The 25501-nt window shown below is 39.6% G+C and overlaps 1 protein-coding gene across 1 annotated transcript in view; it reads left to right on the plus strand.

Moving 5' to 3' along the window:
• Positions 1–23017, plus strand: part of LOC306887170 (ER membrane protein complex subunit 2-like) — a 39182-nt gene extending 16165 nt beyond the window's left edge. Inside the window, exons 8-11 of the mRNA XM_079444729.1 lie at positions 11718–11799; positions 13539–13649; positions 16104–16208; positions 22377–23017. Of these exons, the coding sequence (XP_079300855.1) occupies positions 11718–11799; positions 13539–13649; positions 16104–16208; positions 22377–22463 (385 nt within the window). The 3' untranslated portion in view covers positions 22464–23017. The remainder of the gene's footprint in view (positions 1–11717; positions 11800–13538; positions 13650–16103; positions 16209–22376) is intronic.
• The last annotated feature ends 2484 nt before the right edge of the window (positions 23018–25501 follow it).

Raw genomic sequence — 25501 nt, forward strand, 5'->3', positions numbered from 1 at the left:
CTGCAGAGCTGTGGGACCCTCTGGAGTAAAAGACAGTGAAATGCCAGTCTCAGCCAGGGGCCCTGCTTAAAGCTCCGTGTCTGTTTGTCCTATGGTGTAGGGCCATAATAGGATTTGTTCCTTGAGCCCCCTCTCTAACTCCTGGGATAAGACTGTGCTCCCCTGCTGATATCTCTTTTGCCAGGGGTTACTTTCTGCCAGGCATCAGGATTGCAGGAAACTTTCTTTATGTCTCCTCTCCTCCATCCTTCTTTAATTGTTTTGGTCATTGTCCACGAGGGGGGCTACGGGGTGTTAGTATGCGTGTGAGAGAGAGAAAAAGTTGGTTGTCCCGGTCGGAGGGCGCTGGCCGTAGGAATGCAGTCGCTCGGTGAGAGCACCGCTTATTAGATACCTCATGGTTTTGTGTAAAGGGCTTTATTGCTGTAGCAGACAGAGGAAATCCAGGGGTGAGAGGATTATCTACCCGCTTAGCCCAACTTTTCTAATATCACACCATTCTCTGACAACCCCCTATCTATAGCCGTGTCAGTGTCACTCTTTTTCTTTCTTCCCCTTTCTCTTTCTGTTCTTTATTTCAGGTCACAGACTCGCTTTTTCCCTTTCCCTCCTCTTCCGGCAAAGCCCACATTATCACATCTCTCTTTCACGCTGTGAAAGAACAGGAGAAAAGGGAAAAAGAGAAATTCCCAAGAGAATGAGGTGGCACCCATTCTCCCAACCAGTCAAAACAAGATGAAGACAAACAAACGCCACCCTACCAGCTGATTACATAGCTATGACGGGCGGCTATCTAGTCTGTAGTACAAGTAGGCCACTAGTGGGTCAAACGTTTCAATGAGAATTAAACCGAATATACAGTTGTGGTCAGAATTATTGGAACCCTTGGTAAATATGATCAAAGAAGACTGTGAAAATGAACCTGCTTTGTTAATCCTTTTGATCTATTATTAAAAAAATTCACAAAAAGCTAACCTTTTATTGGATAATAAGAATTTAAAATGGGGGGGGGGGGGGGGGTATCATTATGAAATAAATGTTTTTCTCAAACACACGTTGGACACAATTATTGGCACCCCTAGAAATTCTTAAGAGTAAAATATCTGAAGTATACTCCCATTCATATTCACAATTTTGAGCACTCTAGGGTGATTATGAACATGAAATTATCCAGCCATGGCTTCCTGTTTCACAGAAATATAAATAGGAGGGAAAACAAAGCCCAAATTCCCTTAATCATCCATCACAATGAGAAAAAACAAAGAATATATTTCTGATGTGTAGCAAAAGATAATTGAGCTTCACAAATTAGTGAAGTGGCTTTAAGAAAAGAGCTAGAGCAGTGAAAATCCCCATTTCCACCATCAGGGCAATAATTAAGAATTTCCAATCAACAGAAAATGTAATGAAACTGCCTGGAAGAGGACGTGTGTCTATATCGTCCTAATGCACGGTGAGAAGGAGCGTTTGAGTGGCTAAAGACTCTTCAAGGATCACAGCTGGAGAATTGCAGAAAATAGTTGAGTCTCGGGGTCAGAAAACCTTAAAAAAAATTGTCAAACAGCCCCTACATCACCACATGTTGTTTGGGAGGATTTCAAGAAAAATTCTCCTCACTCATCCAAAAACAATCTCCAGCATATTCAGTTATTAGACAGGACTGGCACTTCAAATGGGACTGGCTTCTATGGTCAGATGAAACTAAAAAATGAGCTTTTTAGCAGCAAACACTCAAGATGGGTTTGGTGAACACAGGGATAAAAAGTACCCCATGTGTACAATGAAATATACTGCTGTATTTGTGATGTTGTGGGCCTATATTTCTGCTGAAGGTCCTGGACATCTTGTTCAGACACATGGCATCATGGATTCTATCAAATACCAACAGATAAAAAATCAATAAGTGACTGATTCTATTAGAAATCTTATAATGGACCATGTTTGGATCTTCCAACCGTACAATAATCCAAACACAAACCTCAAAAACAACACAAAAATGGGTCACTGAGCACAAAACCAAGCTTCTGCTGGCCATTCCAGTCCTCTGACCTGAACTCTGTAGAAAATGAGTGAGGTGAACTGAAGAGAAGAAGCACCAACATGGAGCTGTGAATCTAAAGGATCTGGAGTGATTCTGGATGAAGGAATGGTCTCTGATCTCTTGTCAGGTGTTCTCTAACCTCATCAGGCATTATAGGAGAAGATTTAGAGCTGTTAAACTGACAAATGGAGGTTTCAAAAAGTATTGAATAAAAAGGTGTCGTCAATTGTGACCAATGTGTATCAGAGAAAAACATTTATTTCATAATGATACCCCACCCCCCATTTTACATTCTTATTATCCAATGAAAGGTTAGCTTTTTGTGAATTTTTTAAATAAAAGATCAAAAGGATTAACAAAGCAGGTTAATTTTCACAGTCTTCTTTGATCATATTTACCAAGGGTTCCAATAATTCTGACCACAACTGTAGTTATTTGTTATAGATTTAGGTTGCAGGGTGCAAAACTAGTGTTGTTACACTGGTTGGTCATGTAAACCAAACACAAGATTAGACTAGATTCTGTCAAAATCTGTTAGATGGACCGTACTAGAAAGGAGTCTTGATAAACTCTAATCGACCTGTTGGTTGTTGGACAGCTAATCATTCTAACCCATCGCTAGTTGTAGGTTTGTAGGTTCATTAGGAGATGAATGTGGAAGCACTTTTACGTCTTTGAAAAATAAGGTAATTGCACCTTCATTTCTCAGAATTAAGACACAATGTCTCTCAGTGTGACTTTATATTTCCCAGTTTTCCCAGTGTTATTGATATTGTTATAGTTTTTATTAATAATTAGAAATTTATAAATTTTGTAAATTTTTTAGTTTTTCTGTTTTCTTTAGTTAGTATGCGTGTTTAGATTTTGTGTGTGGGGTTATTTTAGTATGTCTATAGTTTATATTTTAGTTATTTTAGTATATGGAGTTAAAATTAAATATGAGACATGCTTCCTAGGCAACTAGCTGAAATTAAAATAAGGTTACAGTTTATTTTTAATATATATTTATATATATGACCCCGGACCACAAATAAGGGTCAGTTTCCAGTCATAAGGGTCAATCTTTTGAAAGGGAGATTTATACAATATTACTATACATCTGAAAGCTGAATAAATACGTTTCCCACTGATGTATGATTTGTTAGGATTGGACAATATTTGGCTGAGATACAACCATTTGAAAATCTGGGTGCAAAAAATAAAATCTAAATATTGAGAAAATTGTCTTTTAAAGTGGTCCTAATGAAGTTCTTAGCAATGCATATTACTAATCAAAAATTAAGTTTTGAGATATACAATCTTTTGTTGGCTTTTGTTACAAATATACCCATGCGACTTATGTTGAATGCTCATTTGTTGAGTATAGTATTGATGTGGATTGGTGCCTGTCTTGCTTTCTCTGTGTATCTCCATATGTCTATCTCTCTCTCACTCTTTGCATTGCTCTGCCACAGTTTACGCCACGGCAGGAGCGCATCTGAAAGTCTTTATGGAGAGGAAATGGTAATTGCAAGCAGCCTTCAACCTTCTGAGTGGCCTGATCTCACTGGCGTATTCCTTCAACCTCTTTGACTGTCTGTGTTGTTCTCTCATTCTCTTTCTTTGTATTCAAAGTCCCTTGAACATTTCCTAAACTGCTAGATAAGATCATCTTATACGAGTCAGCAACGGCAACAGTTTTTTTCCAACCAAAAAAAGGCCAGTTTGTCAACACATTATTTCTGCCAGTCTTAAGATTACCATCCATAACTCGATTGGATGCACTCCAGCTCTGTTATACAATTTGATGTGTTGTGATAAATTGATATGTGTGCACAAGCACGTACTAAGTGGACCTCGATGTGTGGACCTCGCACGGAATGAGACTGAAAGCTTGCTAACGGTAGCTAAAAAAGCTGTGCGGTTTTCGGGACTTGAGGCGGTAACGAGCCTTTCAACCCCGTCCGCAGCTTTTGGACACATTTGGCTCATTTTTGTGTCTTGTGGCTTTGTCGTAATAGTCCTGAAGTTCTTTTTGAAATTGTTTTTTTTTTTTGGTGGGAGCATTGGGGAAATGTGCAGGACTATGTTGTATACTTATAATGGAGAGAGTGTCTGAGATATGAAACTGTAAATTAGTGTGAGGCCAGCGGCTCAGCTGTGATATCATGTATAAACAGCTCTTGACAATGACCTTAAGACAGTCTCGAGATGTCAATGATAAAGCCAGATTTGTTTTTGGCCTTCTGGGAAAAAAAAGGCGATAGTGCATCTAGGGCAGGATTGCCACATTTGTTGCAAAGCTTCATTCATCATTTGACCATATGGGTGTTCATACACAAATTTCCATTAACCCTCATAAAAGCTGATGAAAGAGAGACCTCAGACTGTCACGTCTCTTGACTGTCAACAAGATGTATAGTGCCCTCCATAAGTATTAGAACAGTAAAGATAAATTGCTCTGTTGGCTGTTGAGTCAAGACATTTGCAAATATGATTAAAAGATGAATATGAGACAAAACTACAGAATGTCACATTTTATTATTAGCCGTTTCAACACATACATGTTTTACCAAATAAAAAGAACAGCACTTTTAGAGTTCATCCCACTCATTGATGTGAGCATAAGTATTGGGAGAGTTGAACATAAGGCAGATATAAAAGATTAAAAGCTATTATTTAGTTGCAGATCCCTTGCGCACAATCACAGCAGTGAGTCTGTGACCCATAGACATCACCAGACTCTTGGTCTCATCCTTTGAAATACTTTTCCCAGCCTTTAATGCAGCCAATTCCAATTGTTGCTTGTTTTGAGGAGTTTCTGCCTTTACTCTCCTCTTCAGCTGGTGAAATTCATGTTCAATCAGACTTAAATCTGGAGATTGACTTGGGCAATCTAAGACTTTCCATTTATTTGCCCTTATGAATTCCTTGACTGAGCTGGCAGGGTGTTTTGGGTCATTGTCCTGATGCAACATAAAGCATTTCCCAATGAATCTGGTGGCATTTTCTTGAATATTGGTAGGCAAGATGGTTTTGTACCCTTCCAAATTCATTCTGCTACTGTCATCATACATTAAGTCATCAGTAAAGATGAGAGGGCCTGTTCCAGAGACAGACATGCATGCCCATGCTATGACACCACCTCCATCATGCTTTTGCAGTTCTCATTTTTTCTCCACATTTTTGCTTTCCCATCACTTAGATAAAGGTTCATCTTTGTCTCATCGGTCCATAAACACAGTTCCAAAACTCTTCTAGCTCAACTTCATGCTTTTTTGCAAACTCTAATCTTGCCTTTCTATTTTTGGTGCTGGTCACAGGTTTGCATCTTGCTGTTTAGCATCTGTAATTCTGTGTCAAAGTCTCATGAGGACAGTAGATTGTCAGAGCATCACCCCAGCTTTCTGGAAGACACGTCTTTTAGGGTTCATTTTCACAGCTTTTATGATTATTGATCCAAGATGGCGGCGCGGTCAGATGCAGCGGCTGCCCGGGTCCCAAAGACGATGCTTTTATGTATTTTAATGTCGTCTGTTTGTCTTCAAATAGTGCAAAATTACCGCTAACTCACAAGGAAATCACTCCAAAACACATATATGATCGCCAAAACCTTCTGGATATCGGCAACGCGTACAAACACCAACTCTCGCCGGTGGCTACTGAGAAGCTACGAGGCCTTTGTTTACTGCTGGAGCCGGACCTCGAGATGGCGGCATCGCCTACTGACGCTACCCGCACAAGGCAGCGTCGCAAGCGGTGTGAGAGAGGACGGAAGCGTGGTAAGCGCCGAGGTATACGAGCTAGGCTAAGGGCTAACCCCACAAGACCGGCTCTTCCAACACTCATGCTCTCTAAACGTTCGCTCTAAACGTTGGAAAACAAACTGGACTTAAAGAGCATATTGCAGGTTTAGAAAATATATATATAGAATGTATAGAAAAATACTGTAGGAACTAGATTTTCTTTAAAATACGCTATTAAGGCTTCTGGAGTCGTTTTTATGAGATTTTACTTTTACTTCCGCATCTGAAACGTGCCAAAACTGGAAGTGATGCATCAAAAGGGAGAGCGGTCCATTTAAACCATAGGAAAACAATGGATCACAATGACAGTTCGGACGCTGAGGAAATTTTAAATGTGTATTTACACTCGTATGACGGACCACAGATAAAATGATGCCTGCTATGTAGCCAAGAGAGCAGGACAGGCCAGGATTAGACAGAACAACGATCAGAGAAGACAAATTGAGTTGATGCGAGGAAAACAGGGCAGGTGTTTGGTGAGAGATCAGTGTTAGCTTACAGATATACACACGTTAGCTAATGTAATCAGGCAATAGCAATGCTAGTATTGATACTACCAGTAATAGAAACTAATAACTCACACTCGTTGATATCCGACACTAACGTTACGTGATAGTGGTTTCTTATCACCGCGGGAGAGAGAGATAAGCACGTTTTTGATTCATAGGTGCTTGTGTGGGAAATGCGAGGAAAGCATAGACCTCTCCAGGCCAGCAGACACGTTTTAGGGCAGAACTTATTTATTACTCGAAGCTAAATACTTGTATACATGTATAAATACATTGTTAAAGATTTTAATATTAAAACAGTCTGAATAATTTTGATTCTCAATTACAAGTTAGCTCTATTTAGGTCATGACTACCTATAAGTAACACTTTTTGATGCCATTGGTGTAACACAATCAATAATGATAGCATACAGACAAGTTGTCCGCTGGGCCTATGGTGTTCTGGACAGCCCTTACCTGCATGTGTTGTGTCAGCCATTAGAAGATAGTTTACAGAGGAAGAAGGACTTTATAAAGGTTTTGAATGGCCCCATTTTGTTGACAATCAATAAAAAATAAAATCACATCAAATCTGCATTTATGGTTAATTCAATTCAGTTTTATTTATACAGCACTAAATCATAAATATTATTTCATAGCACTGTTAATACCCAACTCAAAACACAACATTTCAACTTAATATATATGTATATATATATAACATTTAACAATCTTTCAGTCTGGGTATCACACTAATGTGTTGTTAAAGTGTGTTAAATCATGAAGGCTGTGCTAGATATACAACAACAGCCTCATCATGTTGATCCTCTGACTGGAGGGATCTGGAAAGAGGAGCAGGTGTAGTGGACATGACAGTGCTGTGTTCTTGTGGAGCCTGTGGTGACTTGCAGTATTCCTCTCTCAGATGGCATATGCTGGGAGAAGCAAACACAAGTTTAGTTCACATTCACTGCTGACCATGCTTTTCCACTTGGCCTCCATCACATCTGTTAAGTTGAAGCAGATGCATTAGTGAAGTCAACTCTCTTCACCTGCACTAATGCACCGAGGCCCAGTAGATGCCCTCCTATTTCTTGTTAGGAAACCTGTGGACTCGATGTCCTGACAGGCTGGAGATTGTGCAACCTCCACAAACACAATAATTTACCATGACAATGATAAATTGAAATAAAAATAACTAAAAATAATTGAAATAAAATAAGTGTCATCACCACACGTGCAAACCAGAAGCCATGGATGACAGCAGAGGTTTGTGGGCTGCTAAAGACCAGAGATGAAGTATTCAGATCAGGAGATAAAGCAGCCCTCAAAACAGCAAGAGCCAATCTGTCCTGTGGCATCAAAACTGCAAAACGGTCATATGCTCAAAAAATCAACAATCACTTCACAGACAGTAGAGACACACGGAGCCTGTGGCAAGCCATTCAGACCATCACTGACTACAAGCCCCCGCCATAGGCCTGTGATGATGACACATCCCTCCCTGCACTCAACCACTTTTATTCACGGGTTGAAATGCAGAATGACACAACTGCACAAAAACTGCCCACACCTCCCAACGACCGGGCGCTCTGTCTGTCTCCAGCCAACGTAAGGAAGACCCTATCTAGGATTAACCCACGCAAGGCTGCGGGTCCTGAAAACATACCTTTGATTGCTTCGGCAACGGTTCGGAGGGCGCTAAAGAAAGTGAACGTTAGGAAAGCAGTCGGACCTGATGGGATAACCGGCCGTGTTCTGAGGTCCTGTGCTGATCAGCTCGCTGGTTTGTTCACGTCTATCTTTAATGAGTCCCTTGCTACCTCCGTGGTTCCCACCTCATTTAAAAAATCCGTAATAATCCCTGTGCCTAAGAACAATAAACCCTCTTGCCTGAATGACTATCGCCCAGTTGCCCTCACATCTATAGTCATGAAGGTTTTTGAGAGACTTGTAAAGAGCCACATTTGCTCCTCCATACCTGATACTTTGGACCCTCTTCAGTTTGCCTATCGCCCAAACAGCTCTACGGACGATGCCATCTCTCACGTCCTCCACTCGTCCCTCACACACTTGGACAGCAACAATGGGAATTATGTAAGGCTGCTATTCATTGACTATAGCTCAGCTTTCAACATTATAGTCCCCATCAAGCTGGCTTCTAAACTCACTGACCTCGGCCTAAACTCCTCACTCTGACTGGATTCAAGACTTCCTCACCGGCAGACCTCAAGTGGTGAAAGTTGGCCAGTTCACCTCAAACCCCATCACCCTGAACGTTGGAGCCCCACAGGGCTGTGCCCCTGCTCTACTCTCTCTACACGCATTACTGCGTGTCCTCTCACAGCTCCACATCTATTATCAAATTCGCTGATGATACTGTGGTTCTGGGCCTCATTTCCAACAATGATGAGACCGCATACTTGGATGAGGTAGAGAGACTCACATCATGGTGCCAGGACAACAGTCTCTATCTGAATGTGAGCAAAACTAAAGAGCTGATCATGGACTTTAGGAAGAGACAGCAGCAGCCCTACACTTCTCTTATGATCAGCGGGACCCCTGTGGAGAGGGTGAGTAGCTTCAAATACCTCGGTGTAAACATCTCAGAGAACCTGACTTGGACTACACACATCCAAACACAGGTTAAGAAAGCCAGGCAAAGACTGTACTATCTGCGACAGCTGAGGAAATTCAGGGTCTCACCAGCAATCCTGAAAACTTTCTATTCAGGGACCATAGAAAGTGTATTGACTCAGTGCATCTCAGTGTGGTATGGAAACAGCTCCAATCAGGACTGCAAAGCACTACAGAGAGTTGTGCGCTTACCTGAGCGCATCTCAGGGTCTGCTCTCCCCTCTCTGCAGGACATCTACCTCAAATGCTGCAAAAATAGAGCTGTCAAAATCATCAAGGACTCAAATCACCCTGGTAACCATCTATTCATTTTGCTTCCATCTGGTAAGCGCTTCCGTAGCCTGATGGCAAAAACTGAGAGACTTAGGAGGAGCTTCTTCCCCCAGGCCATCAGGCTCCTAAACTCTAACTCTGTGTCATAACATCACTTGTCTCCATGTAAATATCACTATATCAACAAGCTATTCATAATTTTTTCTACCTCATATTGCTGCTATTTAAATACCCTGTACAACTTTTTTGCACATTTTTTGCATATTCCTGTTATATTACTATTTATGTCAACAACATACTGACCTGCACATTTATATTTATATTTTTTTATTATTTTTATTTTTTTCTACTTTTCTTTTTCTTAATATTTGTATTCTATACAATTGCACTGTCCTTGGAGCGGACCTGACTTACATTTCACTGCAGGTTATACTCTGTATAATTGTGTATGTGATGAATAAAAATCTTGAATCTTGAATCATACCTGGCCGTGTTCTGAGAGACTGTGCTGCACAGCTGACAGATATGCTTACAGATATCTTCAACACCTCGCTGAGCCAGGCAGTCGTCCCCACATGTCTCAAATCCACAACAATCATACCGGTACCAAAGAAATCACCTGTGTCCTGTCTAAATGACCACCGTCCCATAGCACTGAGGAAGCACTGAGTCCAATCATGATGAAGTGCTTTGAGAGGTTAGTCATGCACAACATCAAAACCAGGCTCCCCAACACATTCGACCCGCTCCAGTTTGCATACCGTCCAAACCGCTCTACGGACGATGAAATTTCCTCCACCTGGCTCTTACACACCTAGAAAATAAAGACTCCTATGTTAGAAGGCTGTTCGTTGACTTCAGCTCGGCATTCAACACAATAATCCCACAACAGTTCATATACTAAACCTGCTGGGCCTTAACAATTCCCTTTGTAATTGGATCCTGGACTTTCTAACCGGAAGACCTCAGTCAGTACGTGTCGGCCACAACACCTCGAGCACTACCACACTGAGCACAGGTGCCCCACAAGGCTGTGTGCTCAGCCCGCTGCTCTTCACACTGCTGACCCACGACTGCCCTGCCAAGTTCAGCTCCAACCACATAATCAAGTTTGCTGATGACACAACAGTGGTAGGTCTCATCAGCAAGAAAGATGAAACGCACTACAGAGAGGAAGTGGCACAGCTGGCTGAATGGTGTGACACTAACAATCTGTCCCTCAATGTGGGGAAGACAAAGGAGGTTGTGATGGACTTCAGGAGAAACTCTGTTGACCACCCCCCACTGACAATCGACAGCTCAACTGTGGAGAGAGTCAGCAGCACTAAATTCCTGGGGGTGCACATCACAGAGGATCTCACCTGGACCACCAACACCATGTAACTCTCCAAAAAGGCCCAACAGCGCCTACACTTTCTCCGCCGGCTGAAAAGAGCAAGTCTCTCTCCACCCATCCTCCCCACATTCTACAGGGGCACCATTGAGAGTGTGCTGACCAGCTGCATCACTGTCTGGTACGGGAACTGCAGTGCTGCTGACCGCAAGACCCTCCAGCGGACAGTGAACACAGCTGCAAAGTTCATCGGTGCCCCTCTCCCCTCCATCCTGGACATTTTCCTTACACGATGCTCCAGCAAAATCGTGAAGGACTCCACCCATCCCTCCCACAGTCTCTTCCAGCTCCTACCATCAGGAAGACGGTACCAAAATGTTTCTCTTTGCACATGTACAGTATTTATGTGAAGCATTCGTATAGTTTACATAAGTATACTTATAGTTAAAATCTGTCAGTAGGTTAGTTGTGTATAGGTTTATAGTGTTTTTATACTTCATTGTTGTATGCCTGTATTTATGTAGCACCGCGGTCCTGCGAGGCACGACATTTCATTCCACTGTATGTGCCCACATGTAGCGGAATGACAATAAAGCTCAACTTGACTTGGCTTGTCTGTCATCAACTACTGTTGTCTTCTCAGCTGATCAGTTCGTTGTTGGTTGCTGGTGTCGCTGGTGCTTTCCAAACTCTTGATTTCTTCATGCCCTTTGTTTTTGCTATAGCTCTGATTGACTTTCTCTTTTCTTTTAGCATCCAAATTGCTTGCTTTTCTCTCAAAGTCAGCTCCCTCATCTTCATCCTGGTTTGTGTGTGTCATCATCTATTGCAGGATTCAGTATGCAGAAGTAATGGATATAACTGATACGACACATTCCCTGCTTTTAATATCTGAAGAATTAATGCAACAGGACAAAGCTGATCACTTAGAAAGACCTGTGAGGCAGCTGTTCCAATACTTATGCTCACATCAGATAGAGGGATGAATCTCTAAAAGTGCTGAACTTCTTAGCTGGTAAAACATCTGTGTTGAATCACCCAATAATAAAATGTAACATTCTGTAGTTTTGAATGTTTTTCGTGATCAGCCACAAAGCTATTGGGAGATGTTTTCTATGATCTTCATTTTTTTTTCTCTCTCTCTTGTTTCTTTCCCACAGTTACGCAAAAGCAGCTTTTTGTCTTGAAGAGCTGATGATGACGAATCCACATAATCACCTGTACTGCGAACAGTACGCCGAGGTATAATAGCTTTCTTTCTCCCTGCCTGAAACAAATGTTCCTTTTTAATATAAGGTGATTATTATAAATAAACATGTTAAGCGTTTAATTGTGTTAAAAATGTTTAATTGTGCCTTCTGAAGCAATTCATTTTAAATTATTGACATTTAACTAGTTTGTCATCACAAAAATGTCATAAAAAAGCTCAGAAACTCTGAAAAAAGAATGTGTGTGTGTCTTATTTATTTCTTTATAGATAAAATTAATAGTCACAGCATTTTTGTTGATGAGTTAAAGTAAAATATAACCACATAAATATACAAATGTATATTTATATTAGGGCTGTCAATAGATTTAAATTTTTTAATTGCGATTAATCGCACCCTTTTTGTGTACTTATCATGAAATTAAGCATATACCATTTATCTTGCTTAATCCATTAATTTTGTCATTATTTACTATATCCAGCAAAGTAAACCAAAAGATTCTCACACAACTGTATTTTCTGCAAGCTTATTTCAAGATAAATTTAGATATCTTTTAAAAAAAAAAACGACACTTGGGAGACTCCAAAAGGACATCAGACTCACACGTGCTTACGACTCCTGTGCGTCACCGCAATCGTCTTTACCTTGATTGCAATCCTCAATCATCAAAACTCAAACATCAAAAGAAGCTGCCGAGAAAACGTAGTTTGCATATCATACGGTGGTGGGATGTTTTGACGTTACGTTCAGTCTGTATTTCACACTGCGTAACGCGAGTGAGCTTTCGCGCTCTTCAGAAACAATCACAGAGCTTGTGTTTTAAAGCGAAACACACTGGAATTAATAATTCACGTATCTATTCTCTCCGCCATCTCTTATGTATTCAGCCTGGTTTTCTTTACATTAGCCCTGTTTTTGGACTGATTCCTTGAATGGATTCGCTTGCTGGGTCACTGGACTGAAAACTTTCCCGGAGTTTAGCAGCTTAAAATGATCTGATTGCAAACAATCGGAAATCGAAATCAGGAAGAAAGGTTTAGAATAGAAATTGTTTCAGTAATTTTGCGTTAATTGCGCTAAATTTATTTTAATGCATTAAGGGTTTTGAATTAATCGCATGCATTAACATGTTAACGTTGACAGCCTTTATATATATTTGTATACACAAACTATTAACTTGTATATTTGTTTTCTGTGTATGATCTTATGTTTGAATATATTCTTGTTTTTAGCAAATATTTTATTGTTAAAATAGATAAAAAGTCGCAGCATTTTTGTTGAGTTTTTCTCCAGTTGGCGAGTCTATATACAGACATAAGTTTGCATCAGTTATTCAAATCTTAGTCATATCCTTTTATATCTTCTGTTAATCCGAGTTGTTTTTTATTTTCTTCTACCCTGCCCCCAACCAACCTTAACCATGACCACATTTTTTGCCACTTAAGTGGGTTGCCCAAAAATCCCATTGATCAAACAACCTTATCCACACCATTATTAAACATTGAATATATTCTAAAAGAATATATTCTAAAAAAAAAATTCGTTTGTAACATTGCATTTGTAATGTGGACAGGAATCACATCGCCATATAAGCTAGAACTCCCTTTTGTCACTTTTACACTCTATGACTAGGTGCATCCATCATATGTTGTATGCTTGCTTAGGATTTTCCTGTTTATTTAGATCATGTTCTGTTTATTTGGATCTCATGTCAGCTTTAAGTGTGCCTATAACACAACATCACCTTTCTGTTTCCTCTGCAATCTCCCCCAGGTAAAGTATACCCAGGGAGGTCTGGAAAACCTCGAGCTGGCCAGGAAGTATTTTGCGCAGGCACTGAAGCTTAACAACAGAAACATGAGGGCCTTGTTCGGCCTTTACATGGTGAGTTGTTCAGAAAACAGGCACCTTCTCTATTTTTCTCTTTTTGTGCATGTGAATGGATCCAGAGGCTGCGATTGTTTCACACGGGTGCAGTTGCAATTGATGTTTCCAGTCCCTGTGTTGGAAAAACTCTGACTCACAATTTTTTTTTTGCTGTAACGTAACCCTCCGGACCTTTGTAGGGCATTTCTCTGTTTATTCCAGAGATAAACAAACCTTTGACAATAAAAGAATGGTAGAGAAATGGCAACCGCTCCATCACACGTGGCTCTGCTGGAAAGGTTCAAGCAATATGTGCGCTGAATAAGCCTTTCATCTGTATTTATTTAAACAGGAAGTTGTCCATTAACACCAATGCATCATTTGTAAGTGACTCCTGACATATGAACACAAACAGCCAGCCAGGGGCAGAAGGCCGACAGAGGGTGCGCAGGGAGCCACACACAGGCCCTCTGTTCAAACATACATGCACACACGCAAGCTTCAGTAGTTCAAACACACAACCATGACAGTCATCAGCACTCTTTGATGTGCAATTTGCACGTGAAACAAGGCCGGCAATAGCAGGATGTCGGTCAGTACAACAAAACCAAGAGCTTGTTACCCGGTCACGATCCGGCCAAAACATGAGATTGTGACCGAATTTGTCAACTGACAAAAAAGTTTTTTTTTTTTTTTTTTCACACAATTTTTTTTTTTTTGTCAAAGATAATGAAGGTGAGCCAAAAAAAAAAACATGCATTACGAGGAAATGTCAATTATTTTGCAACTACTATCACAAAATTCAGAAAATGCACAAGTGAACTCACAAGAAGAACCGTTTTCACACATTGTTTTTCTTAAATGTTGATGCTAGTGTTAACAATACTAGTGTCAACCTATTAAAAATAATTTTTAGTTAATTAAAATAAAGCTAAAATAAAAATATGTACAGTCAAACCAAACTTTATTCAGACACCAGAAATAATTTTTGATATTTTCATACTAGTTGGTGCAGGACACTACAGTTAATTTATGTAAGTGAGGATAGCAAAATAAAGTAGCCTAAACTGACATATTATACCAAAAAAAATTGTAATAAAATTGATAAAAATTTGGGAACAAAAATTATTCAGACACTTTAACCTGACTATGTTTTGCTTAAGTGTTTTTCTTTAATTGCTAATATAAACTTTTTACACCACAGACTGAGGAAAATTAAGCATTGCTTGGTTATTGACCTAAATAACATCTGACAACTATTCAACTTAATTCATTATATACCTTTCTTTCAAAGTTATCTGACATCAAAATGAATTTGTTCTGACACCGTTTAACTCTTGAGTTTTTGTCATATTTTATTACAATTTTCTAAACTATAGCGAATAAACTGTGATAATGTGAGAAATGTTGTAGGTGTCTGAATAAATTTTGGTTTGACCATATATAAATATTAGATGAAATACACAAAAACGTATAATTATAATGAATGAAAATTTGAAATGTTGACTTGGAAACTACCTGAAATAAAATAAGGTTAATTAAAAACGAATTAAAGCTAAATAGAAATATTAAAAAACAAAACCTAATAAAAACGACTAATCACATAAAAAATATTACTAAAACTTAAACTAATATAATAAAAAAAACAAAAAGTAAAAATAACTTGGAAGTATTAATAAACACTATAATACTATATAAATAATATCCAGTTGATACATGTTTGAGTTAATATAAAGTTTTGGAATAGTTGCTTTCATTTTTCAGTTCAGGTAAAATGTTTTCATCAACAGTGAAACTGATGAGTAAATGACAAAAGTTGACTACATTTAAAGGACATTTTCGCCAATTACAAGACTATAACTAAAACAAAAAATCTGTAAAATGATTACAGATTGGGACTCGTGTGACCAAACATTTTCCTTATTTGCCGCATCTCACCAATCTTGTACACCCCAAAATCCAGAAGGTTGTCTGTGTGCAGTTAAAGTTTCAGCACATCCATGGGGAAGGGCTTTCTTGCTAGCCGACAGAGTACTGCGAGCTCTGCTGAGCGGCTCTTATAGCTATAACGAGGGAAAGATGGAGGATTTGTGGTTGTGGAACGGAGATCTTGTAGCGGCTGGAGAGCATGATTCACGTTGCGCTATGCCATTCACACGCCGCCTCCCTGACACTCCCAGACCTGTCAGCACCGCCTATCCTATCTCTGATGCGTTAACACAGCGCCCTGGCTTTTTTTCACTGCTCAACCAGGCTCAAAACCATCACATTTTCCACCCTTTAAAAAATACCCTCCGTTGCCATCAGAGTTGAGCCACCCTTCCATTATGTGGGCTTAAAGTGGGAGTCGATTGGTATTTATCTCATGACTCTTTATTGACGCTTTGCAGGAATGGTGATGCTCTAATCTTTATGCGTTTCCCCCAACACTGTTGTCCATCTCACCCTTGTTTGTTGTCTCTTTTCCTGCAGTCGGCTAGTCACATCTCTGCCAGCCCAAAAGTTAGCGCAAAGGTGAAAAAGGACAACGTGAAGTACGCCGCATGGGCCACTTCTCAGATTAGCAGAGCCTATCAGGTGAGAGGAATTCATGAGTAGGGATGTTGATTTAGTTTATCTGAATTTATCGATTTATTTATATGTATCTAGATAGATAGATAGATAGATAGATAGATAGATAGATAGATATTAAATATATAAAAATATTATATTTAATGAATTTATCAATTAATATTGTGTGTATAAATACATGCCTATTTATATATTTATATATATATATATATATATATATATATATATACATACATGCAATATATATATATATACATACATGCATATAATATATATATATATATATATATATACATATACATATATATATGTATATGTATATATATATATATATATATATATATATATATATATATATATATATATATATATATATATATTATATGCATGTATGTATATATATATATTATATGTATGTGTGTATATAAACACACACACACATGTCTTTTATAAATATATTTTATATAATTTATTAATTTATACATACACGTTATGTATTTTACACTTCTATTGAAAAGTTTTTAGATTGGAGTTTTTATTTTAAGAAAGTAATACTTTTATTCAGCAAGGATGTGTTAAATTCATCAGTAGTGACATTTATCATGTTACAAAAGATTTCGGTTTCAAATAAATGCTCTTTCTTTGAACTTTCTATTAACTGCAGAATTTTGAAAACAATAATTTTGTCATGGCTTCCGCAAAAAGAAAAACGTAAAATATGCATGGTATGTCCAAATGCTAATTACAGTATTTTGTTTTATGTTGAATCCTTTAAATCATGCCATAGATATACCGTCTCTACCTACTCATACTGCCCAGCCCTAGTTACTGGCAGTGCCGTTTGGCTGCCTGGGTTCTTTCTTTTCTGTCTTGCAGGCGCAGTCTGATATACAGACAGTGGAGTACATCCCCAGACAGTGAGCGTATGCCATGCCTTCACGCTGGGTCTGTGCTGAACACGCGTGCCTGGGCAGAGCGCAGCTAATGTGTTGACTTAAGCCCACAGGGCCTGGCATTGTGTTACGCAGCTGTTTTCTATGTCTGCATGTTAAAGCGCCACTATCCCTATGAAGCATAACAGCTGGTGCCAAACACAGGCCTTGGGAGTTAGCAAGGGGAAAATATGCAGTCCGCACACCACGGCTGCAAAGGGAGGCAATAATGATAGCAGAAGAGAGGAAAAAGTGAAGTGCAGCTCGCATGGTATCACTAAAGCGGTTTATACTGTTGCCATGGTACACAGAATGTAAATATTATACATTTAAAAGAAATCTTGACTGCCATCAGGGTTATAATATACGTTTCTTTTTCAAGGATTGACAGTTAAAAGTGTAATAAAGAGGCCCTTAGTCAGCAAGTAGGGGCGTCAGGGGCCACACACAAACACAAATGTACCCTTGGAGTGTTTACTGTGCGGTTGGAGGACTCATGTCACACACTCTTGATGGAGCCCCCTTTACTTTGACATGTTGGTGGGCATCTCAGTTCCAAAGAGGGGATCTTCAGAGGTTCACCACAAGACGAGAGTCTGATCAGAATGAACTAGATCTTGCTGCAAAGGCATAGTTCATCCAAAAATGAAAAATGCTATCACTTACTCACATCATGTCGTTCCAAACCTGTAACAGACAAACATACACAAAAAGATATTTTAAAGAATGTTTCAACTGTTTTTGTCCATACAATGAAAGACAATGAGGTCCAAAACAACTTTGGATTCAATTGACTTATAAAATATTCATTTTTGGGCTTATAAAATATGCATTGTTACCTTTTAAAATTTTTATAGAAGTAAACATTCAAGGACTGTTTTCCACTTTCAAAAGTAACATATAGACCTTGTGGTCTCCTAGCCTCAGGGTGGTTTAAAACTTGGCCGGGTTTCTGTTGGAATTTCCAGACCACCCAATAGCGGATATTAATGTTCCTTTCGTTCCTTCTGTCTTGCTTCAGACAATCATCTTCTGTATCTTTCAAGATTCCTGCATTTACTGATCTGTATGCCTCAGGAGAGACTTTACTCACAAGAACGTCACTGCTTATGGATGGCAGTCATTCTAACACTGTCCTAAGCATAACGTAAGCAGCTTTGTGCGTCAAGACTTTGTGACGGTGCTTGGTTCCTATTTTTGTCGTGGTGTGCCTGGCAGTCCCTTACACAGTGAAATCTAATTGGAAAGAAATCATGCTCCATGTCGTTTTATTTTAAATATAAAATATAGTTTGATTGATTGGCTGATTGATAGTCACTTCGTGCAACACTTCGCGTTCAATAAGGACAGAAAAATCCTTTGATACTCGATCCTTGACATCATGTAGTTGCACTTTACGTGTATAGTTCACCCAAAAATGAAAATTCTGTCAATAATTACTCACCCTCATGTCGTTCCAAACCCGTAAGACCTTTGTTCATCTTCGGAACACAAATTAAGATATTTTTGAATTCCGAGAGCTCTGTTTAAGTTCAGTGCATACTCTCCAAAATGGCACCAGGGTGACGCGGAGGAGACAATTTGTTGAATAAAGTCATTATTTTTGTTTTCTTTGTACACAAAGTATTCTTGTATCTTCATAAAATTACAGTTGAACCACTGATGGCACATGGATTACTTTAACGATGTCCTTGCTACATTTCTGGACCTTGATCGTTATAGTATGCTTGCTGTCTATGGGAGGGTCAGAGAGCTTGGAATTCATCAAAAATATCTTAATTTGTGTTCCGAAGATGAACGAAGGTCTTGCCGGTTTGGAACAACATGAGGGTGAGTAATTAATGACATAATTTTCATTTTTGGGTGAACTATCCCTTTAAGGTTAGTTTTCTGGTTAGGGTTAGACAGAACAATGACAGTTTTAGTAAACACTGTGAATAACATCTTTAAGACAAGGTGTTACTGTGTTTTGTCAAAACAACAGATATCTGCTGACAGTGTTGGTGCTTGGGAGGTATTGCATATGATACATAGATTTTTTTGACATACAAGATGAGTCAGAGGCTTTGATGTTGCTTATAAGAGAAGGCTGGAAGCTTGAAATACTGTCCTCTAGAGACAGATATGGTGAAACGGCTTTGAATATGCAAGAAGAAATTAACCTAAGGCTGTTCAGAATAAGCCATTTATCCTGAACCTTGTTAACTACCTGAAAGCACCTTGGTTGTATTGAGAGGTCAGCATAACCTGTTGTATTGCTTGCTTTGAAGAACTTCTGAGATCTTTCAAAGAGAAGTGGAGTCACCCTTTAGCAGAGTAGCTTTGATTGATGAGGTCTTCTGGAGGTTAACGGTGCCTCCCAACCTCTGTTGGTTTGCATACCATTCAAGTCACTTTCTGGCCACGGTTGATATCCTCGGACAATTGTTGGAATTTAATTTGATGGCACATTCTCTACTCAGCTCACTACTTTTTCCTCTTAGTGCTTTCTGTTTGACTTTGAGCATAAATACATTAACTTCATCCTTCTCTCTCAGTATAGAGCTAATAATTCACTGCTGATATCACTCAGCCACAGCGGCTGTCAAGGCCTGAGTCAGTCCACGTTTCATAATAGTCATACAGACAGATGACTCACTTTGCTGATGGATTAGGGTGCAACAGAGGGCTTCTGATGCGTAATGCCATAGCCCTCACTCAAAGGAGATTGAGTGATACGACAGGGTCGGACAATCATAGAACACTCAGAAGCAAAAGGCACATGCATATTGCTTAATTTCATGAGTGAGTAATCACAATTACCCAGTCGTTTGTTTGCAACAATCAATGCAAACATGAAAACATTGGCATTGAGTCAGCATGTTTTGAAATGCATGATATGCTTGGACTGCTGAACATTGAGTAGTCCTCTGTGCCATTTATAGATGCCCTTGACTTTTGCACTCGCCTACAACGTGATGGAATCCATCATTCAGAATAAACCACACTGCTCACTTGCACAACAATGTGGGGATTTTGTGAGAATGCTGGGAACGGCAGCCTGGCACAGACCACATATCAACTCTATTAATCTAGCGATGTTTCCCAGTAAGAAAATAACATTTGTCTCTCTGTATGTGTACATGTCCAGCGGGACCCATTAATTACTTGCAAAGACACAGATGTGCACTGCCAGGCTCTCTCGGCCATGCTTTGTGTGCTTTTTTTTCTGCTTACCCAATGAGTTCACTTGGGCTGTCTGGCTCGTTCCTTCTACAAGCACACCCAAAGCCCATTACGATGCAGATGTTTCCTCAAAGAAGGTCTAGAATATGTGGCGAAATCTGTCTATTAGCATTTACAATTGATCTCCATGGCATTTGTTAGGCTGGCGCAATTGACCCTTCGAATGGAGTTTGATTCACAGGTGATCTGACCAATCGTAACACCGAATCTGCCATTTTTATCTGACAAACAAACCAGACAGGAGAGTAGATTAACGTTGGTGGAATTGAACTTGAAAAATGGTGTGTATTGAAGTCTTTCCACGGTTGAAACGGATACCTCTGATGTTCATTCATGTTTATTTTGTGCTATGACTAGTAAAGAGGAAGAGATGACCGCTTTACATGCCGCTTGAACTGAGGCGCTACAGCGATCTGTCACGACACCTTAAAAAGCCACAAAACTGTTTATTGTTTGAATTTTTCTTAAAAAATTACGACATTTGAAAGCTGAGACTTGTCTGTCAGTGCTTTGTTAGATTTCTCTTTGCTCCACGATGTATTTTTCATTGGTCGAAAACATGATATGTGGAGTGAGAGTGCCATGGCTTGTCGAAGGGGGTGGGGGGGTCTTTGCGAAGGGTCCATTTGAAATCTGACATCTTTGCATGGGGCATATATGCAAATCGGCATATTCAAATTTTTTCTGAAGAATCATGTGATGCCGAAGACTGGAGTAATGGATGCTAAAAATTCAGCTTTGCCACAGCAGCTTGAGTTCAATCCCCCAACATTATTGACAAAATTGGATTATTTGAAGCAAGACATTTCTTCTTCAAAAAACATTGTTTCCAATGGTGTTTATTTGACTTATTTTGGTCAACAGTATTGTTTTTAATGAAAATACTTTAATTATCATCATGATGCTCATTTTTGGTGTAGTTACAGCATCTACCAGCAGGGGTTATGCTAACCAACCTTGCCCTCTTAATTTCCTCCAAAATACCTTACACAACTGCTGCTTCAGCTGGAGTCGCTGTGGTGATCGGGATACGAAGCAGACGTCAGACGTGACTAATGAGGAGAAACGGAGAGCACAGCCTTTAATGGATAGGGGATTGGTTTATTATGTCAATTGCTGGAGGGGAGGATAGAGGAGTGAGCTTTGGCCGATATGCTCAATTTGTCCAGTTGGAGTGAGGCAGAGGGACTCTTAGCAGATGAGTCACAGGCGGATGTGGCAAGAGCGTATAAGTATGCTTGGCCATGGGGGCTGTCGGCTAATGGGTCTTTGTGAGTGAGCTTGTAAGTTGGTGACTCATTAGGCCATAGTATCCCTCCAATCCTTTTACTGTCATAGGGCGAACAAGGAGAGATCTGCAGCGGCGTCTCAATTACTCTACTAGTGCAGGCAAAAGCGTCATCACCATTCAAACTATTTTTGAGCCAGTTTTCAATGGAACTAAAATTGAAAATGAAGATGCATGATAATTTGTCTCAATTAAATTAAAATACTTATAATAGACTTTAGTTATAGCAATGAAATATGATTTGCTAGAGTACTTGCTAGTCGTAGAGCAATGCAAGTCATTCACTTTTGCTCTGTTTTCCTGGAAGAAACAGACAGTACATGTTAAAATGCTCTGAAGGTTTATGAGTGCCAGCACATTAATACAAACCTTGGTTGCTTAAAGGGTGTACTGGGGAGCCTCCAGGAAATACAATTTTAAAATATCACATGTACTATTTTGGTTGCATTCTCTAATTTAGACACCCCCAGAATAGAGCCTTAAATTGCAAAGATTTGTGACAATGGTCATTATGTACTCTTCACCCTCTTAGAACAAGTCTGAAGTGCTTTAGGAATGCAGCTCCTGCAAGGAGATATGGGAATCGTACACAAATACTTGTCTTTTAGCATTAGTATGTCATGGAGTCTGACGCGCCACAGTGTTTGTTAAAACGTAATACATCCTAAAACATTGTAAATGGAATTATGCCCTTTCATCAACCCCTCTCTCTCTTTTTGTTTCTCCTAGATGGCGGGCCGTGGGAAGAGGGAGAACAAATGCTCGGTGAAGGCGGTGGAGGAAATGTTGGAGTCCATGCAGATCACCATGTCTTAAACCTCAGCTCTGCCCCCCCTTCCCACAACCTCTGTCACCACAACACCATGGCAGCTCTCCCTGCTCACTAGAGTACACCACCACCACCCACAGACCAGACCACCCAACCAACCACCTCTGTATCAGTTCATCCATCTTTGTATTGTTTTGAGGTCTCCGGGTAGGCTTCAGACACCCTGAACCATTCCACACAGTTTCTTGATTCAACCTTCAGCACTCCTTTATTTATTATTAAGAGCTTATCGTTGGGTCGATTGGTGGAATCAAATGCGTCTGTGATGGAAGGGAGCGTGAAAAGGAAAATCTACATAATGTTTTTAGTTCTGTCAGTTCTTGTAGTTTATAAGTATTCGATTAGAGAGAAAACTGTGAGACGATGGAAATATACTTAGTGTATGTGCAAGAAACTGATGTCATGACTGATCTGTTTCTTAGCTAAATAAATGAACCAGCTGGAAGATCAGCTAAGAATCAGTTTCTTTCTTCGCAAAATAAAGGACTGCATTTTTGACTAACCATACCAATGTTTTGGTGGGTCTCTTCATTGATCAATTAATATCCAAGTATCATTTCTTCTGTCTTGCCCTGTTTTCTTGGAATGTTTTGACTTGTCGTTTTAAATCTCACTACTGGAAGATCATCTAAGAATCTCTTGCTTTTTTAAGCAAAATAAGGGACTGCATTTTTTGACTAACTATAACAATACTTGGGTGGGTCTTCTTTGATTAGTTGTCTGTTCCATGCATAGATTTCAAATCATCCTTTTTTCTCTCTTGCCCTGTTTTCTAGGAATGTTTTTACTTGTTTTCAAAGATCAGCTCTTCTCTGAGCCACTATAAGCTAATGAGCGGTTAGAAGCCTGTTCGGACCACCCTTGGACCACTGAATAATAATAGCAATAAAGAGGATAATAATCGCCATTACTATGGTCATATAATGTGCCCTCAGAAGACTTCAAGAAGTGATAGAGCCCCAGCTTCGTGCTACCCCATTGGGCAGCTGCTGGGATCTGCTGAAATACTTAAGAGTAATAGAAATTCCCATTAAAAGAAGGCTGAGCAGCAGTCAGTCTCTCGCTCCCAACGATCCGACTGGGACTCGTGCTCCTCAAATACAGCAAGACTGTCAGGAAAGCTTGGCCGGTAATTAAAACAAAAGCACTTTGAATGCATAAATTTGGGTTTTTCTCAAGTGGCAGAAAGGGAAAGATTGAGAGAGGCTGTGAAAAGGAGGTCTGGTTTCCTACTGTGTTCATTTGTAACGGTCGCATCGCTTTCGGGACTAAATGAGCGTTATTTTCTCACTCACCCGTGCCGGGTCAGCTGCTACTTCCATCTCTTTTGTTTATTAAGTCGTAGCAATTGTCTCATAATTTCACATGCAGTCCGGTGGAAAAGTTGAGCGTTGACTTTATTGCCTCTTTTTTTTATTTTTTTTCCTAGTGGACCGACTGACTTGTTAAGGGGCTTGAAAGCCTGAAGTGGGAGCGGTGAAAGTCATTTACTCATCAGTTTTAATACTTTGGTCAGTGGATGTGTCTGCGTTTGATTTCGCATTCCAGGCTCGCAGAACCGACGAAAGCCTGGGGACCGCGGAGGGAGACTGACAGAGCGGTTATTTTTACAGGAACCGCTGCATTGAAGTGTAGCTTTTTGAGGAACCATCAAGGATGGTTCATTTGAGAGAGAATATCATTTACATGTGGATGCTTGTCTCCCAGGCAACTAGGAATGGAAGAAGCCAATGCCCTCTCTTGTAAAGGTCATTAAAGGCTTGTAAGTGGTCTGTAAAAGAACATGTCAATCACTTTGATGTGTGAGTGATGTGCAAGACCCACAAAACCGCCCTTAACTTAACGCAATAGTGCCATCTGTAGTCAGGAGGGTGTTTTTCTTTTCCTCCTCTTTGCTCTTTTCCAAGTTTAGGGATCTTTTCATGAAAAGTAAGAAGTTTTTAGAGAGAGGAAGTGGAAGAGTGATCCGTCTCGCATTTGAAAAGAATTTGCCAAGATGCTCTGGTGTAACATGAGACATGCTATATACAGGTAGAAACTAATGCAATTAAGGGGAACATGTTTATACGGTGTTGTTCATCATCAACACAGATTACAGTTCCAGTAATCACAGCTCTAATTTCTGCGGTGCCTTCTTAGGAAGATGGAAAATCAGTTGAACCAGACTCCTTCATTCCAGAAAGATCCAACAGCTGGGGCATTTAAATGCTATGTCATTGAGGTCAAAGACAAAGCTCTGTGGATTAGTTGTTTGTGTTATTTCTAATTCCTTTAGGTTATGTCACAGCTCAACCTCAAGTCTACGCCTGGACAGCAAGCTTGAGAATTGATCCATTGATCTGTTATGTATGGATGCAATTTCCACCACAGAGTAAAAGTTGAATTGGTAATTGCATATTATTTTACAACTTTGTTTCTCATAATGGAATTTATATTTCACAACAAATATGCTTTATATGACTTTATATCTTGTAATGACATTGCAACTTTTTATTGTAAATTACAGCTTTAAATATCACGACGTGACTTGCAATATGATTCTCACAGTTCAAACATTCTGACTTTATGCCTGCTCAAAATTCAGTGTAAAGAGGTGCTGTGTTTAATGCTGCATTAAAGTCAGGCTAAATTATGCCTTTTTTCAGCCCCTCGTATCAAGTTGCAATTGCTGTGTAAATGCATATATGCCACCTCTAAGTAGCATTAAACAATTTATGCAAAGACACCTATTTGCCCCTACAGAAGCGCTTCTGCCATTAATTTTTGGCATACATTCGATTTTAGAGGATGCAACACCTTTTTTTTTTTTTTTACTATTTTTTTTTTTGTTCTGAGGTAGAAACAGGCTACCGTAGTACTGCATGGGAAATGGTGGGTCAAGGCAGAGAGGAGATACTTGGATGTCTGCTGTGCATTACACACTTACACAGCCCCTGTGAATACTCCCCAGGTGATGAGTCAGTGAAGGTATTAATCATCTGTAATCTATACACTCAGCACCGCAGACGGCGAATGGAGATAAATC

This window comes from Barbus barbus, assembly GCF_936440315.1.
Source record: "Barbus barbus genome assembly, chromosome: 21".
NCBI lineage: Eukaryota > Metazoa > Chordata > Actinopteri > Cypriniformes > Cyprinidae > Barbus > Barbus barbus.